Consider the following 18,644-nt stretch of genomic DNA (forward strand, 5'->3'; position numbering starts at 1 on the left):
TTGTAGCTCCATCCTCGCAGTGGTCAGAGCCATCATCTGTGTAGCGTGGCTCATGTTTTGACGGCCAGCCAGGAGGAAGGAAGCTTGGACCACCTCTTCATACTCATCCGCCTTGTTGAATGTGCTTCTGTTTCATCTTTGGTACCATCATTTGTCACCAGGAAGAAAGTCATTTGATTTACTGATCTTTCCTATGGCAGTGGGGCGGGGTCCTGTGACTACCTGGGATGGCTGTGTTCCGTCGTCCTTTGCCGTCCTTTGCCGGCTCACCCCGTCACGTGGACGGGCAGTGACTGTCACCATGGGATTGTGGGGGTCGACACCACTGGCCCTCACTCAGCAGCTGGACAAGGGAGCTGTCATCCTGACTGCTGGAGATGCTATCTTAAGGAAGGGATGTGGCCTGCGGGGCTTTAAGTGGGGGACTTCCCAGTCATTGTTTGGAAGCAGGAATTACTGTACACACTCATTGTCTTAAGCACCAGCTGATTTGAGCTGGAAGAGCCCAGGAAAATGCCGCAATGTATTTGCATAATTTCCTCGAGGTGGACTTTCCCTTTGCCTCTTTTCAGAAGGTGTCTCAGCGTTTGCCTGGAGGCCTGAGTTCCTCTCTATCATTTGTGCCTCCTGGAAATAATTAGAGCTATGTGCCCTACCGTTCGCTGTGTCTCTCATCTATGAATTATGATGGTCTGGCTGGAAACCCCATGGAGATACTTTAGGTCAATTTAACAGGTACAAATAGAGATTTTTACAAACCAGTAACCTTTGGTGGAGCCATTTTGAACTTCTCTTTGATTTGGAAGGGGGCCGTGAGAGAAGAGGAATGAAGTTTATCTTACAGTGATACTTAAAAGATACATTTTAACTTAAAGAAAAAACATTGAGTGCCAGATTTCTATCAACAAATTCACACCAACAAAAGCTAGATAATTGAATTTTGTTTGTTTTTCTCACCAAGAACGCACTCCTTGGCCTTTAACTTCTGTGTGTGGTGAACAAAGGAAAGAGAAAATTCCAGCTCTTGCTTTGAGGTTGGGGTTTGCGCAAGCCTTACCACGTGAGGGGTGCCTCGTTCACCCTGTGAGAACTGTTTAGGTGAGGTGTCGTCTGCTGTGTTGGTAGCGCTGGGTCAGGCGCTAGTGTGCTGAAAAGCAGCCAAGGAGAGGTGGCGGGCGCAGGACTCCAAACATGGCTGAGGCCGAGTGTCAGTAACCCGCACCTGGAGTTGGGTTTCCTGAGAGAAATCCCAGGCACGCTGTTTTCCTTGGCTGTGTAAATTTCCATCCCTGAGATGGATGACTGACATTGCTGTTGGAGTTGTCGTCACCGCACGCACCCCCTCCCCGCCCCCGGTCAAGGCTCAACAGGAAGTAGAACAGAGAATGCCAGATGTGGGGGACGGAGCCTATCCCTGGTCGTGATCACTCTGCGGTTAACTTTCCTCCCTCAGTGCCTGCCCGTCCCTCCCTGCCCGGCAATGTAGCATCCTTGAGACTTGGATAAAGAGGAGCATCCATCTTCCCCTCCAGCCTTCTTGCCAACAGTATAGCTGGAGTTGCGGCCCAACGCCGTGACTCTAGGAACACTGACAGGGTAGGCCCGGCCACCTATCTCAGTAGCCAATTCAAGAGACAAGGACCACGAAGAGCAGAGGAGTTTAATCAATATGCATTGGGTTGGGGAGCACAGAAAAGGCTGTTTTAAAGGTAAACTTTATTTGAGCTAAAGTTGAAAATAAGTAAAAATGTTATACACCAAAATGAACCCCACCCAGTCTGTAGACCTCAGTGAACTTCATGGAGTTGGAATAGGCGTTTGGAAAGGGAGCCATGGAACAGTGCATTCAATTGTACACTTGCAGTATTTTAAGCTCTTAGTCACCACCAGAACCCTCCCCATGATAGACTCAGAAATAAATTACTATTAACTTTATAACCTCCCATAATGCCGCTTGCTACCTGAGTTCCGTCCATCCTCCTGCCTGTGTGTTTAGCTTTGTCTCTTTTATTCCCGTTGCATTTCTCCCCTGTGTTCTCATTTGCACCCTGTGGATGCCATTTGTTGGATTCTGCATAGGAAAGAGAATGTGCATTTTCTTTCTTTTTTTTACTTCTGAGATTGTGTGGCCTGCTTAATAGTGTGCTAAGTCCATTCATTTTCTCATAACCCTGTTCGTTCATTTATCCCTTTAAAAAACATTTTTGTCACACTTTGTGTGTGTATCTGTGTGTGCGTGCACACGTACATGTGGAGGTCAGAGGACAGGCATGGAGGCTGCTTTGCTCCTCCAGCTGTGCGGGTCCCGAGTTTGTCAGGCTTGGCAGCAGGCGCCCATGAGCCTTCTCGCCTGCGCTCATTCATTTGTTTCTGCAGAAGTAAACTGTGTGTCTGAAGAAAACGTACAAAATGTGGATGATTTCAGAGGGGAAAGAATACAAATGGTTCCACACACTGAAGAGAACCAATGACCGCAGTTTGTGTTTTTAAACTCTTGCCTGTGTGATACCGTAAACATTTTCTCAGTAGCTTCAGCTGTTCTCGGGAAACAGCTGATCGGGTATTTGCCCTACTTCAAAGCTGTATGTACTGGTCATGAGGTCTCTTGTTACCCACTTCCCGACCTGTATTCGCGGTGGCGTCCTGAGTGCCGTCTAGTGACTGGAAATTGCTGTTATCCCCACCTCGGGAACCTGGGCACGTCAGTGTGATGAGATTTGTGGGTTTCCTTCAGTGGTAGGTGATGGGCGGCTTCTCCTCAACAGTCCCCTGAGAACTGGATTAGTAAGCTCTGGACGCCTCACGTTGGAGAACTCAGGGGCACACACAGCTCTGTCATTTTCGGGGGCGCCTTAGGTCCTGGGTCCCCTGCTAAGAAACAAGAGAGAGAATACATAGTAATGCAGGTTTCATCTCTGTGGTTGTTCAGCCAGATACCTAGTGAGGCGAACATGTAAATGGAGCTTCTCTAAGGGGCCCTGCTCCTCCCACATGGCTGCCAGTCTCTGTCAACTCTGTCCTTTCCTAAAGTGACCCTCCCATTTCCCTCTCCATCCCAACGCCCCTTTCTCCGTGTGGCTGCTCCTGTCATGTTCTGGTTGTTCTCAGGAGTGCAGGTCATTTCCTGATACCTTTCCTTTCCTTTGGCCAGCAAGCCCAACAGGGTCAACAACACTATGGGAAAACTTTATCCGCTGGCTCCCTTTGTGGTTCTGGTAATTTCTACTTTTTATCATTGTCTACCTTAACTAGAGAGAGGAATGGTCATGTTATTAGAGACGCTTACATGCATCTGTGAGTTTTCTTTTGCCCTTAAAGCTAATTTTTGTGACTTAAATGTACTTTTGGTGTGCCAGGAGGCCTTGACAAAGAGTTTAAAAGCCTTTGGGCTGAGATCATGCGTATTTATTCCCTGTGTGGTTATTCCTCGTATGGTTATTAGCAACAGCAAGTACAATTTCAAAATTTACATAGACTCCTTGCCAAAACCAAGTTTGTTCATTTATTTTTAAAGACAGTCTTACTCCCTAGCCCAGGCTGGCCCCAAACTCATGGTGATCCTCTGCCTCAGCCTCCCAAGTGCTGGGATTAGAGATGTGAGCTGCCCTGCTATGTTCTTTATGCTTTGTTTAAAAAATCAAATTATTTGTACTTATGAGTCCTGGGTATCAAACTCAGGTCCCCAAGTCTGGTCGCATGTGATTTTACCTACTGAGCCATCTTGCCAACTCTATTGTTAGTGCTCTTACAAGAGTCTAGCTACAGTATTTGGAAATATCTCACAAAACATCTAGTAAGCCTTGTGGAGAGACATTTTCTTAGCTGAATTCTCTGTTTAACAAACGACAGTGCCATCTTTAATAAATACTTCTTTCCACTGTAACCGACACTGTGACGGTAACTAGTGTCCTAACACCAACCGCACACGTGAGCGCACTCCTTCTTAACGTGAGTCAGTCCTGCCCTCAGCCGGTGTGCATCAGCCCTGAGCACAGGCATCACAGGCACCAGGCATGTCAGGCTGGGGATCCAAAGGTGGGCCCCCAAGAGGAGGAGCCAACCCATCCGGGTTGGAGGATCAAGTAGGCTTCCTGGGGAAGGAGGCTTTGAGAGGTTTGAGCATGGGGGGGGGGGCACTGCGGCCTCCTGGAGTGTGGTGGGCATTCTCCTGGGAGGAAGAGAAGGGCAAGGCAGAGGTCTAAAGTTAGTCTTCCTAGGAACCGAAGGCGCCCCGGGAAATGCCTCCAGTTTCCCTGTAAGCTTTTGTGGTTTTGCGTACCCAGCAGGTAGGGATGAGTGCATGCTGACATTTGAGCACTGAAGCCCTGTCTGTGGAAGCGCACACTGGGTCCTGAGTTACTGCGGTCGCTACGCTACTCTTACGGTGTATCTCCAATGCACGGTCCTAGGTGTCTTCTTATGGGTGTGTGAACCCGTTGAGGCCAGCGGGTCCAGGGGCTCAGTGATGTTGGTGTCGTTTGGATCCACAGGCCTGACATCCACCCCCTTTTAGAAGATCATGGAGGAGAGCGTGGCCACCTGCTTCCTGTCCTCTGAAATGGCATTTCCTGTGGGTGCTGCTATGTCATCAGGTGTCCTCTTGTCCTGAGGCGTGGAGAAACCACATCCTCTTTGGAGCCTTGGGATCAGGAGGTTGAACGAGACATCATTCAGCTCCCTCGGTGGCCATAGGTCTGAAGCATCCTGAGAGGTGACATTTCCAGTCGCCTGAGTCACCCGACGGGGAGGTCTCATACCCAGAGATTTTCTTGAGCTGGGCCCCTTGAAGGAGTCAGCAATCTTGGGACAGACAGGTGACGGCTTTACTTGGTCTGGAGTGTAAATAGAGAGACGGGATGGTCTGGCATGCGAATTCCTTTTTGTTGTTTTCTGGGTTTCTCTGTGTAACAGCTTTGGCTGTCCTGGAACTCACTCTGTAGACGAGGCTGGCCTCGAACTCACAGAGATCCGCCTGCCTCTGCCTCCCGAGTGCTGGGATTAAAGGCGCGTGCAGGGCGTTTTCTGTAGATAGTGGAGAACCTTGGCAAACACGCATCAGCCCTCTTTGCATAAACCTTTGCCTGAGAAACTTGCACAACATTCCTTCAGAACCTGGCGTGTTTTACCTTATGGAAACTCATCGTGCGTGCCTTTCTGTCCTGGCTGCCTAGGAATTCAGAGCCAACTAAATAAAGCACATAGAAAGTCATTGTTAAATCTTTTGAAGAAAATACACAAAGTCCTTAGGAAAACGCCTGACTAATGGCATGAACATGTGGTGTTTCAAACGAGTATCTGAAAATGACTGTCGGGGTCAGCAAAAAGAATGCTGTGTGTGCATGTGTGTGCGCGTGTGCTTGTGTATGTGTGTGTGTGTGTGTGAAAACAACTGTCAGGGTCAGCAAAAAGAGAACGCTGTGTGTGTGCGTGCGTGTGCGCATGTGCGTGAAAATGACTGTCGGGGTCAGCAAAAAGAGAATGCTGTGTGTGTGTGTGTGTGTGTGTGTGTGTGTGTGTGTGTGTGAAAACTTCTGTCAGGGTCAGCAAAAAGAGAATGCTCTGTGTGTGTGGTGTGTGTGTGTAGGTAGAGACAGTGAGAGGTATATGCTCACATAGGTGTGTGTGTGTGTGTAGAGACGGTGAGAGATATATGCTCACATAGGTGTGTGTGTGTGTGTGTGTGTTTGCACTCAGATGCGTGTGTCATACATGTGTAGGCCAGAGATTGCTGTCTGGGATGTTTGATTGCTTTTCACCTTATTCTTTGAGATTGGATCTCTCGCCGAACCTGGAGTCACCCATTACCGGCTAACAAATTAGCTCCCAAATCCGCTTATCCCTTCCCCTCAACAGCAACTGTCTTGAGGACGTCCACACTGCCACGCCAGGCTTTTCTACGGAGGTCCAAATTCACGTGTTCATGCTTGCTGAACTTCTCCATCGCCCTCCCTTTTCAGTCTTGAAATGTAGCGCAGGCTAGCTTTGACCTCAGCCTGAGGGAACTGAGACTGCGGAGGCTCAGCCCCAAACTCCGCAGCCACGACAGGATTTAATTTTCAGTTGCTGGAGATCGTTGTAATGTATTGCTCCAGTGCAGTTGGTGGAGCTGCTCTTTTATGCCGTAAAGCCAGAGTCCTGAATTTAAGACTAGAGGTTCTTACTTTAGCACGGGAATAAGAGCAGGACTCACAGTGCGTGATCCTCAATGTGCCGGCGCACAGACTGTTTACTACTTCACTGAAGCCCCCCCCCCCAAGGTCACACACAAACGTTGACATTATCGGTCATTGCTGGCTGACATCTTCTCAGCAGTTGTTACAACAAGTCAGTTCAGCACGGTGTCTCGGTGGAGGGCTCACACTGGATCCTCACCCTTGTTTGCCAGGTGGCCTCTGCGTGCATTTAAACTCCACGTCAGTTTGCCGGTGTAAGAAGCAGGGCTAAGTTATATAGAGTCGTGAAGCAGACAAGCCCGTGGAGCATACGCAGGTCAGGATACAGTACATGGTGCTTCTTGAGTAAGGCTTTGACACCTCCGCACCACTACCAGATGCTGCTGTGGTTTGGCTCCGTAGCTCTGGATAGCGTGTCTCCTTAGTGGACAGGGATTCTGGGGCGGTGGAAGTCTGAGGAGGGAGTGGCCTGTTCTGTGAGCCACGTAGAAAGGGTTTTGAGCTGTTGTTGCTCATGTCAGTTTCTGTTTCAAGCTCTGACATCATTTATCTAGTTTCTCATGCCTAGGATACTTCTAAATTTCGATTTGGTGGTTCTTTTAGTGACTGTAACTGAACCTCCTTCCCTTTTGAATTCTCTTGTAACCTTACAATGATTTTTCAAATTCATGGGTCAGACTATTTTGGAATGCAGCTTTGATGAGAAAACCTGAATTTTGAAAGAGTACCCTACAACCTACCCAATTTCTAAGTCTTGGATAGTTTTCCTTCCCTCCCTTCCTACCTTTCTTCCTCCTCTCTTTCCTTCTTTCTTTTTCTATTTCTTTTTTTTTTGTTTTTGTTTTGTTTTCAAGACAGGATTTTTCTCTGTAGCTTTGAAGCCTGTACTGGAACTAGCTGTTGTAGACCAGTTGGCCTCAAACTCACAGAGATCCACCTGCCTCTGCCTCCCCGAGTGCTGGGATTAAAGGCATGCGCCACCACTGCCCAGTTTATTCCTTTGGGGGGGGCACACGGGGCTTGAACTTCATATGTATTTTAGGAAGGGAATGGCCTTGAAACTCTGATCCTTCAACCTCTGCCCCCATAGTGTTGTGATTCCAGGGCATGCGCCTCAACTCTGGGTTAGTGTGGTTTTGAGGACGGAGCCCAGAGCATGCATCTCGATTCTGGGTTAGTGTGGTGCTGAGGACGGAGCCCAGCGCATGCATCTCGACTCTGGGTTAGTGTGGTGCTGAGGATGGAGCCCAGGGCTGTGCCTCGACTCTGGGTTAGTGTGGTGCTGAGGACGGAGCCCAGCGCATGCATCTCGACTCTGGGTTAGTGTGGTGCTGAGGATGGAGCCCAGGGCTGTGCCTCGACTCTGGGTTAGTGTGATGCTGAGGGTGGAGCCTGGGATTTTGCCTCGACTCTGGTTTAGTGTGATGCTGAGGATGGAACCCAGGGCATGCGCCTCAACTCTGGGTTAGTGTGGTGCTGAGGACAGAGCCCAGGGCTGTGCCTCAGCTCTGGGTTAGTGTGGTGCTGAGGGTGGAGCCCAGGATTTTGCCTCGACTCTGGTTTAGTGTGATGCTGAGGACGGAGCCCAGGGCTGTGCCTCAACTCTGGGTTAGTGTGATGCTGAGGACGGAGCCCAAGGCTGTGCCTGTCAGGCAAACATTCCACCATCCGGGCTGTGTTCCCAACTCTTTAAAAACGAGTTTATTGAAAAAGCCAGGTTTTGTTTTTCTCTTGACATAGGAGCTCACTTTTTATTCCAGGCTAGCCTTGAACAGGAGGCAGAACTCCTACCTCAGGTTCCCGAGTTCATGCCTCAGAATTTCTGAGTGGAATTATGGGTGTGAGCAGCCACACTCAGCGAGTTAACTAATTTTTAAATGTAGTTTATTTATTGAACCATTAATGCCCATACTCAAAAGGATTTCTGGTGTTTTAATGACAGTGACAGGTGCTAGCGGGGAGAAGGGGGGCAGGATGGGCACTGGTTCGCCCCTTAGTTCCCACTGCCAGCCTCAGTCGCTGTGCCTGGAGAGTGGGGTGGGGTGTGGGGATGGGGTGTGGGGAGGGGGTGGGGATGATACCTGCGTTTTTTCTGCCGGTTCAGTTCCCCGAGTGTTCTGTACTTCGGGGCTGTGGATGCTTTAGAGCTAGGTTCCCTGTTTACAGACTGTTACTAATCTGTATCGGTTACTAGATGCTTCCCGATTTCAGAGAAATAAACAGAGGTGCCAAACGGGAGGTGCTCCCAGTTGAAGCACCGCCTGGAAATAATCAGTATATTTAATCCTGGAAGTGCATCACTATACTTAATCCCACGATCCACGCATGCTCTCCCTGCGCCGTTTTAGCAAATCCCGCCAATACTTCTTTTTTACCTTTTTTTTTAAAAAAAAAGTTACTTCACCGTGAATATGAGGAAATAATAAAGTAGACTTCTGGAGGCGCACTGGGGGAGGGGCAGCAAGTAGGACCCTGAAAGTAACCTAGCTGTTTCCCTGGGCTTTCCTGTGTGTCTGTCTCTGTAGGACGCTTTTGTCTTGGCTTCCCATCTGTTTCCTGCTCTCCGGAGAAGAGACTTTCTGCTTCGCGTGCCCACTCTGACCTTCCCCATCCCTTAGCGCTGGGTGCACACCTTCCAGCACACACACATGTTGGTGCGTGCAAAGGAAACGCTCGTGGTGAGCGCTTGTGTTGCATGGAATGTTAATTTATTCGGCATACTCTTAACAGCAGATGCTTGCCTGCTGCTGTCTGTCCTTCCGTGAGAAGTGGTTGGAACACCCTTGTGTGGTTGTCTGGTCCTGCTTTGATCAGCAGCCACCACGTACTGGGTGCTTAGACTTACCGCACACATGAAAACATTCTGAAACTGCGGCTCTAGACTGTCAGGCTCCCTCGCTCGAGCTTCAGTGTGGGAGCAACGACGAGGGAGTCTCGCTGAGATCCGCTGGCGTCCGCTCCGGCTCTGCGCGGTTTGGACTCACATTGGTTTGGCCCACTCCACGTGGAGCAGACAGACACAGTGAGGCTGGTGTTTCATCACAGAGGCAGCACACTGTGTATTGTTCTGTTTGGGGTTTGTTTTCCTTTGGCCAGCGAGCAGGAGCCTCCCATTTTCCGAGCTGTAGTAACACCCCTGGAGGCTGGCCTTCTCGGCCATGCCTTCCCACCCCTCAGGCTCCACACATCCAGCCAGTAAGGCTGACCCTTCGTGCCTGGGAAACCGGCTTCCTTTCCGTCCTCTGGCCAGTGGTGTGTGTGCCCGTGCCTCAAGCAGCAGGGGACTCTCAGCTGTCCCTGTTGCAGGCTTTCTGACCACGGTTCTGGGTGGAGAATGCAGGCTGATAAGTACAGGACCAGCGGGAGAAATGACAAGAAGGAGCTGGTCATCGAGTCCCCCCTGCAGTACAAGGATCCAGCCCAGGGAGACGCGGAGGCGGAGAGCTCCGTGCTGGTAAGAACGCGGGCCCCACTCAGGACTGTGGCTGTGCGCGAACAAGTCTGCCAACGCTTGCCCGGCTCTGACTTTCTGACTCGCTCTGCCTGTCTCCGGCTAGCTCCTCTCCTTCTCCCTCACCCCCTCTCCATCCCTCCCCTTGTAGGCTGACCTAAAGCCCACTTCCATTCTTCCTGGGTGAGGAGAGAAATGTTGATGTTTGTGGGTGAACAGGTTTCCAGGAGGAAACTCTGCATAAAACAATTTGGTATTGTTTAAAAATTTCTCACACGTAGTTGCAACATTTTTCAGAAATAAACCCCACCAGGGACGTTTTAATAGCGACCTGGGAGCTGGAAAGAAAGCACTTGGTAGAATTAAACTTTTCTGTGCATTACCTCTTTACGTCCGTCCGCGAGAAAACAAGGCAGGTGCGGAGAGCTTCAGGACTGCTTGCATTCTCTGCGCCTCACTCGGGTTTTCTTAACTAGGGAGTTAGCTTTGAACAAAGTCAAAGAATCTCAGCTGCGTGGCAACTGGCAGAAAAGCTGATGTCTTAACATTAGCTAAATTCACAGCAGTTTGAACAGAGTCAAGTGCCGCGGTCGGCTCTGGGAGGGAGGATGTGAAAAGTGCCTGTGTTGTTGGCCGTCTCTGAGTAGGCTGTGCTTCCCTGTGGAATTCCTTTAGTACAATAAAGGCATATAATTTTTTAAGCAAGCTGCAGAAACCACCAGCATCTCTGCAGAGGAGACAATCGAGCCTTTCACACGATCTGTTGAAGGGATTGTCATGCTGGTGCCTGGCGTTTCTATGTAGCCTTTTTTTTTTTTTTTTTTAACTTTTGCCCAAACGTGGATGGTAAGTTGCGGCTGCTAGAGTGTTTGGTTTCTGATTAATAGCCGTGAGGATGGAAGCTTAAACTTCCCGAGAGCAAACCTGACATGAACGGATGGCTTTCCCTTGTGACGGAGGAGGTTGCCTCCAGAATGGCTTTGCTCATCCTAGACTGGGTCGGTCGAGGAAGCTGACCCCCGCCCCCCCTCCGCCCCCGCAGATGATGTTTTGAAGCAGTTGTATATTCCTTATCTTAGATCTTTCTTCTAGCTCCACGGCTTGAGCCACCTGTGTGTCTTCTACAGTAAACATTGTGTGGAAGTGGGAGGAAGTTGTGTGGTTTGGGTTCCCCAGAGAATATCCTTAAATGTGTTCTGTCGGGGTTCTCCTGGTATCCAGAATTAGCTATGCAGAGGGTTGAGCGGCTTGTAGCAATGTTGCGAATTTTTTCTTAAATAACATAAAAGTGACTTTTGAAACACTGGCTTCTCTTTCTGGTGTTCATTTCCCCCACACTGCTCATGCAGCTAGGCTGTAGTTATTTACTTAGCGCTCATCTCCCTCCAGACAGTCCCACAGGGAACAGCAAAAGACAAGGCTGGGCCGGCTACAGCTGTACATGGGGAAAGACTCCTTGGGGCGTGGAAACTTCTGGTGCCGTGGGACGGTCCAGTTCTGTGCACCTGCAGAGAGCTAGGTGTATGGAGCTCGAAGGAAACCGATACATGAAGACACCTTTTTTATCTGCAGGGGTTCCCCTTCCACACAAGATAAGAGGGGATATCAGAAGCCAGGATATGGGGGGAGGCTCACTTCCCAGGCAGATCTCCTTGCTTGGGAAGATAGCTGCCCACTGCAAAGGTGATCTCAGCAGGCTGCTGGGGACACAGCTTGTTCTCAGGGGAGCACTCTGGAGTGTGCGGTCACAAGATCAGTTTGTCGGGGTGCTAATCCTTAGTTGAGCCCCAGTAGCCCCTGTACCTAAGCCTGTAATTTGAGTGAACTATATGGAGAGATGTTTAACTACGGGGAACATAGTTCGTTTAGGAAGTAACATTTAGTTATTGTTTTATCATTATTTATTATGATTTAATTACTATTTATTATTATATAAAATGTATCAGTACTCTCTAGGAGACAATAATAAACATTTAGAAGGGACAGCTGATAGTTAACAGGGAATGTAAACAGTACACTCCCATCCCTGGGGCAGGCTCCCCATCCAAAGCCTCTTCCTGTGCACGAGGCCCCAGGCCCCAAGTGCTCCGCTCCTCAGCCACACCGAAGCCCTGAAATGGTTACCTGCTGGTCCCAGTCTTCGGAGGTTGACGTTGTTGCTGATCTGCTCGGGTACTTCCCGGCTTGTCCTGTGCGTGTCAAAGCACAACTCCTCTACATCTGTCTGCTTTGGAAAGTGCATGAATAAAGGTACATTTCTCCCGGAATACATCAAGAACCGTGCATGTATGTGTGTGTGCACGCGTGTGCGTGCGTGTGTGCGTGCGTGTGCGCCTATCAGAAATGGAGCTCATGTCTCGTCCCTCAGGTATAAGGAGCTTCAGTTTCTGTCTGCGTCTCATCCCCTGCCTTTGAAAGAACACACGGCTACTCCTGCCTTCAGTACGTGGTTCTGGGGATCAGATTAAGGTCCTCAGGCTTGCTTGGCGAGCACTTAGCGGACAGCTATCTTCCCTGCACACAGAGGCCTTATTTTTAATGGTTATGTAATATTCCTTTTACGTTTCTGCTGTAATTAGTTTGTGAATGTACTGGTGTGCGTGTGCGTGCGTGTGCGCACGTGTGTGTGCGTGTGCGCGCGTGTGTGCGCGTGTGCTCGCGTGTGCATGCGTGTGTGCGCGTGTGCTCGCGTGTGTTTTAAAGTGCTTTCCTCTATTCTGCTTATCCTGTAAACTATTAGACGTTTCACCTTGCCCTGTGCTTGGCAGTAGTGTTTGCTTTTCCTTGGGCCTGCCATGTTTAGGGTTTCCCTGAGCAGTGTTTTTGATTGTTTGTTTGTTTGTTTGTTTGTGGTGGTAGTTTTGTTTTTGGATAGGTTCTTAACTTCCAGACCACTCTGTCTCCTTTCCCAACGAGTGTTGCAATTTACAGGCGCAGGCTGCCACACCTGGCTGGAAAGTCAGTTTTTTGTTTTTTGTGTGTGTTTTGTGTGTGTGCGCGCGTTGTTTTAGTCTTGTTTGAGTTTTCAAGACAGGGTTTCTCTGTGCACATCCCTGGCTGAACTGAAACTTGCTTTGTAGACCAGGCTGGCCTTGAACACAGAGATCCACCTGCCTCTGCCTCCCGAGTGCCAGGATTAGAAGTCGGGGCCACCCACCAGTACCCAAGAACAGCTTGTGTCTGGCTGGGTAAAGCCTCAGAGACCAAAGGGCTCAGCTTACGGGCCGTCTTGTCTCTGCATGGTAGCGGAAGGTGAAGGAGACCGGTGTGCCTGTCCACTCAACTTCCTGTGCAGACCACGGATAGTGGCTCTGTGGCCGTGGATGACGTGTGGGGAGAGCCCTTAGGATTCTTGCTGTCTGTATATTGTCTTTTCACGGGGGGGGGGGGAGCTCTGCTCTGCCCTCCAAACTTTAAGATGTGGTTGGTTCTTGGGAAGACCTTATTCTAATGGTTGCTTTCCAGCCCTCTGGAGGAAAAGGGTGTGGTGTTCCCAGTGTTCTAGATCAGTGGAGCTTCCGTGTTGGGTGTTTTTGTGAGGCAGGTAGGGCTTGTAACACTGGTCTTGGTTTGAGAGTTTGGGCATTTGGAAGATGCCAGGATAGGGAGGAGCTGAACTCTCCAGCAAAGGGACTCAGGTCTTCACAGATGTTGTTTGGGTCTTTTCGTATTTTTGAGGAACTTACAGGCATCGACAGATGAGTTTGAGTTCTGACTGGAATGTTTGCAGTCACCGGTGTTCACTAAGCAGGGAGGTAGCCACCCTTGTGCCCCTTTGTGGAGAGAGAGGACCTGAGAGGACTCAGCTCCGGGTGGTCCCACCAGCGCATCAGTCCCACAGACAGGGAGGAGGAGTCGTGGGCCTTTTCTATCCCGGACTTGTTTTACTGGAGACACCGAGTGAAGGAAGACTCAGGCCCTAAAGTGCAGGCCTGCGGGCAAGGGTTTAATAGCCTGTAACACGTACTCACACCGACAAAGAAGCTGCATCTGTGTAGGCTGCCTTAGGAGGAAGGCTCACTGTTGGTGTTATTTCATGAGTCATTTCTTTGTTGTCTGTGTTTCAGTAGTGTGAGGGTTAGGAACATTCCCGCCACCTTTGTGTGATGACACATTTTCAGGTCACCAAATCAGGACATTTTCTTCCTGAGAGCTGCAGACACTTCATTACTGTGCCCCCGTTTTTCTGTTTCATTTGCTCATCAATTGGTTCATTCAGCCACATGTGTAAGACCTAAGATCTACACTGGGGACACAGAGGCCTGCCCTTCTGGGGTATTAGCTCTCGTGTTCTTGTGGTAGCCACAGTGTTAGTATCACCCACCCTTTCCGAACTCTTAGAGAACACTAAGCTCATCCCGCTGGAGGAAGGCCATGCTTTGGGTATCTCCCCCCCCCCCCCCAAGCTGTAGGCTCTCCAGTAGGCAGGGGCTCCCACCATTTCTGGAGCTGTTTGCACAGGCAAGGCTTCCGCTCTTACACACTTGCTTTGTTGACTAATCTAGGAAGGAAACTTCATGAGTGCACTCGTTCCTAGAAGGGCAGAGCGACTGTCCTAATGGTGTCCCCCAGAGAGAGGTTCCGTGCCTCCCGTCACCGCCCACTCTCATGCCAAGCTGCTTTGGGATTCTCGCCTTGTAGAAAGGAAGACCTGCTTCTCTGGGGTATTTCCTTTCTCCTGCCATAAAGTGCATGCAGATTGATCGGCCACTGTCTTATACAACAGGGTGATACTCCCCGACTTTTCTATTGGTGGAATAGTTAAAAAGCTAATCCCCTGCAGCACCCCAGGCACTGCTAGATGCATGATTTTGTGAGCTCTCACAACCCGGGAAACAGAGTCCTCGCGGTTCCTGTTCAATGAGGAAACAGGCTCCCAGGGGCTTGGCAGCGGGATCTGCATTACTGTAAGGTGCAGAGCCAGGATGGCAGAGTCCTGGTCAGGTTTCCTGAGATCTGTACCTGTACACGCACGCACACACGCACACGCATGCACACGCACGCACATGCACACACACCCTCTTACAGACACAAAGGTATTCACTCAAGCCTGCCATTGTGAAGGGAAGGGCAGATGACAAAGGTCAAAAGCCCTCCCCATAAACTTGAAAATTCGAGCTGGAGAGATGGCTCAGTGGCTGAGTGCTTGCTGATCTCACAGAGCACTGAAGCTCAACCCCAGGACCTACATGGGGGGCTCACAATTGCCACCAGTGCCACTGTCTTCCTGGAAGCACAGCTGAAACTGTGGCCATGTTGGGTGTTAGCATGCACTGCAGATGAGCTTTGCGCGCTGGCTTCACAAATCCCCATCCAGTCGGTGCTTGGCAGAGAAGGGCAGAAGGAGCACAGACAGGAGGGGTTTCTCCAGGACCCCAGGTGTCCTTACGCCTGTTGTGCCTCACAGGTGGATCTGCCTGCTCCATCTCTGCTGTCGATTTGGTTTTCTTTTTCTTTTCTTTTCTTTTTTTTTTTTTTTGAAGTTTCAGAAAGTAACTTTCTTCTTCCTGATGTCATATCCTAAAAGTAACAGAAATTACTTTTTGAAGAACAGTAATTAGTGCACACTCTAAACTTTCTGGTAGCCAAAGTAAAGTAGCTTGACACAGGTGTAATTGACATTTTAACTAAGAATTTCTAATAAATTACTAACCTTTTGAAAATATCAAGGTAGTTATACTTTAATCAGACTGATTTTGATGTTTAGTCTCTGGTTACAGTACAACTGAATTCAGAATAGGTGTGTGTGTGTGTCTTTGAGTGTAAGTGTGTTTGTGAGTGTGTATGTGCATTGTGTAAATTTGTGAGTGTGTGTCTGTGTGAGCATGTGTGTGTTTGCATGTGTGTGTGTATCAGTACGCTGGTGAATGTGCAGGCCAGGATTCAGCCTTAAGTGCCATTCCGCCTTGTTTCTTAGGGGACTCTCAATGGCCTGGATCTTCCCAGTAGTTTAGACTGGCTGGCCAGCAGAGCCCCGAGGACCCGCCTGTCTCGATCCTCATAGCGCTGGTATTATAGGTGCCGCCATCATCTGCTTTCTCCTGGATTCTGGGGATTGAACTCAGGTTCTCAAGCACTTAACCGACTGATCCGTCTCTCCGGCCCCGGAATAGCCACACTTTAAGTGCTCAGCGGTCACATGCAGCTCGTAGCCACCTCATTAAATGCCACTGAATATTGCTTGTCCATAAATTTACACATTTAGCCTCAGAATAGGAATTTGTCATGGAGGAGGGTGAGTCACTGGATGAGGTAACAGACTGTGAATCTGCAGGAAGAAAGCAGATGATGCTAGTGTAAGCCCAGGTGTTCCTTGCAGAGTTCACTCCTAAAGTGTGCCCTTGCCTGGTGGCATCCGTGTGTATCCATGCATCCGAGCGTGTATTTCAGAGTAAGATTATTAATATCCTCCACCCGGGACGTGCGTGTTGTTGAAGCAAGCACTCTTTTTCTCCGTGGAGCGAGACTGTCAACCTCCCCGACGTGGCACAGTTAGCTCAGCCGTGCTCAGAGCTGGGCAGAAAGGCCCTGTCCTCATGTTACCTCTGAACACGTGGAGGACACGCCTTAATGCAGAACAGAGGAACGAGGTATTGGCTGCCTACTTCCATCATGCTTACGGACCGTGTGGTGGGGATAGTCCTGGCGTGGGGCTGGGAGACCTCTAACTCCTCTGAGCTGATTCCTCAACGTCTATGAGATACGATGTGTAGCCTGGCAAAAGAGGTGCCAGCTGAGGGGGTCAGATTTCCCTGAAGCTGAACTGTGCATGGCTACACATGAGCCCTGGAACCCATGGGATGGGCCCTGGCTCTGTAGGAGGGCTTGTGTATTGAATAATACATTGAATATTACAATAACCCAATGGCAAAGAGAATAGAAACCCATTTTACAAATAGAGATTTTTTTTTAAAGTTTTTATTACATTTAGGTGTGTGTGTGTGTGTGTGTGTGTGTGCGTGCGTGCGTGCGTACAGGTTGTATTTTAGCTGCTGAGTCATGTCTCTGTCCTCAGAGAAGCATACTTAGAGGTTAAGAAGTAAGTACACAATTTGCCCTAAGACCATGTTGTCTGTCAGTAAACGGTAGAGCTCAGAATTTTTGGAAAACAGTTTCTACAATGAGATTCTCCGAAGCAGATGGCTCAGTAGAGGGCTTGCCCAGTCGAGTGGTGACTGGAGCATTGCTGAGGCCGTGCTGGGCCACCCCAGAGCTGCTGATTCAGGGAGCCGAGCTCCTAGAGCCTCTAGATCGCTGTGATGAACCCACACACGCCATCTTCAGTAGTGCTTGGTATTTTGGGGACCGGAACTTAAATTCTGGCTCCACCGATACCTGCTCTGCTGCAGCTGGTCTCTGCTGCCCTTTCCCGGTACGCGCTCAGGGACTTGTCTGTGAGCAGAATGTCCTGTGGACATTCACCCCTCAGCCCCAATAGCTTAAGGTAAGTTGTTATAAAATCGGATGAAAACCGGCTTTTAGAGCCTTTTTGTGTCATTGCTTGATCTCTTTGCTTCTTCAAAGTAGCTTCCGTTATTTCAGAAGAATTAATAATTTCTAGGCTGTGATGTTAAAGAAGGACAAATACAGGTTTTCTGAAAGAGTATAGTATAGACTTACTGTAGAATTTCTTATTGATACCTTCTGACCTGCAGAAGAAGGGAGGCAGAAGCAGGGCATGCTGGGTGTTCCTCAGGCTTTCCCTGGCTTCTGTGGGGCCTGTCAGAGAATGACAACGCTGGAAATGGTCACTGCGTGTGCAAGGGAACATATCCCAGTCCTCTCTGTGTTCTCTGGGTGTGACTCGTGGGCACGGAGCAGGGAGCGAGTTCCCTAAATTCCTGTCTTGTCGTCCTCTCTTCGTTAAAATCCTCAGCAGTGACCCTTCTCAGCACAGCCCTCTAAGTGGGAGCAGATGCATGGGCTTCAGGTCATTGGTGTTAGTATCACTGTGACATCATTGCCTAGTCCAGCATTTCTCTTACCCATTTTCCTGATGCTGTGGACTATACAGTTGTCTTTAGTTCTGTTTGCTTGAGAAGCAGATTGGTAATTTTGGAAAGCCATGATTTAAAGCCCCTTGTCTTTGTTTGCAGTCACGTGGTTTTAAGATGGACAGTCTTTGTTACGTGGATACGCTTGATCCATAAAAGCACCGTTCAGTGACCACTTCTGTAATCTGAGTCCTCTCTAGAGTGGGGATCGGACGGCCTCTTGTTTCTCCGACAGAAAACTGGATTCACAAGTGTGTCACTGTTACGTCTACGTGGATGGCTGGGAGTCCGATGCACCTGTACGCTGGGCCTCCAGGGTTGTGCTTTCGGGTTCAAAGCGTACTTTATGTTTAGATAAACCGCCATTTGCATCCTGTGTTGTTGACAGGGTAGAAATTAAGATTAACAGTTAATTAAATTCATAATTAAGGTAAAAAATATACTATTTGGGTGGGAAAGGGGGAGAACCTGAGCTGGGACTGCAGACCCTCCTGTCAGGGACTCTGTCGGCCCCTTCCTTCCCCTTCTTCCGAACCCACCTGTAGTGTGGATGGCCCTCACGTTCAGATGCTTGTACAAGCTTGCGGTACCCTGTATCGGTTGCTCCCCTACTGCCGAGACGAAACACCACAGCTAAGCAACTTACAGAAGAAAGTTGGTTTGGATTTAAAGTTTCAGCCCGACAAGCGTCGATGATGGCAGAGTGGGGGCGTGGCAGCCGGAGCTGCAGCTGGGGCAGCAGTCTTGGACTGTAAGCAGGAAGCAGAGAGGGCCCGCTGGGAGTGGCAGGAGTTTTTGGAAGCTCACAGCCTGCTCCCAGTGACATCCTTCCTCCAGCAAGGCCACACCTCCTAAACTTATTCCAACGATGCCACCAAACAGGAACCAAGTGTTCAACTCTGAGTCCATAGGGGATATTCTCATTCAAACCACCACCATGTCCATATCATGAAAGTTTCTTAACCTTTTTTACAGATGTGTACTTCAAGCCCGGGGTGGGGGGGATGTTGGTTGGGAGGGGTGTGA

At 49.5% G+C, this 18,644-nt stretch overlaps 1 protein-coding gene across 19 annotated transcripts in view; it reads left to right on the forward strand.

The window, feature by feature from the left end:
- Dock9 (dedicator of cytokinesis 9) overlaps positions 1–18,644 on the forward strand; it is a 239,432-nt gene that overhangs the window by 86,116 nt on the left and 134,672 nt on the right. For 4 of the 19 annotated variants that reach the window (XM_050150340.1, XM_050150347.1, XM_050150357.1 and 1 more), the window contains exon 1: positions 9,363–9,627. The exons of the other annotated variants lie outside the window; for them this stretch is intronic. In XM_050150340.1, coding sequence (XP_050006297.1) covers positions 9,508–9,627 — 120 coding nt within the window. In that variant the 5' untranslated portion in view covers positions 9,363–9,507. Of the gene's footprint in view, positions 1–9,362; positions 9,628–18,644 lie in introns of those variants that run through there. 19 annotated transcript variants of the gene reach the window in all.

This window comes from Alexandromys fortis, unplaced genomic scaffold (genome assembly GCF_014885135.2).
Source record: "Alexandromys fortis isolate MF-2015 unplaced genomic scaffold, M_Fortis_MF-2015_v1.1 scaffold_66, whole genome shotgun sequence".
Classification (NCBI taxonomy): Eukaryota; Metazoa; Chordata; class Mammalia; order Rodentia; family Cricetidae; genus Alexandromys; species Alexandromys fortis.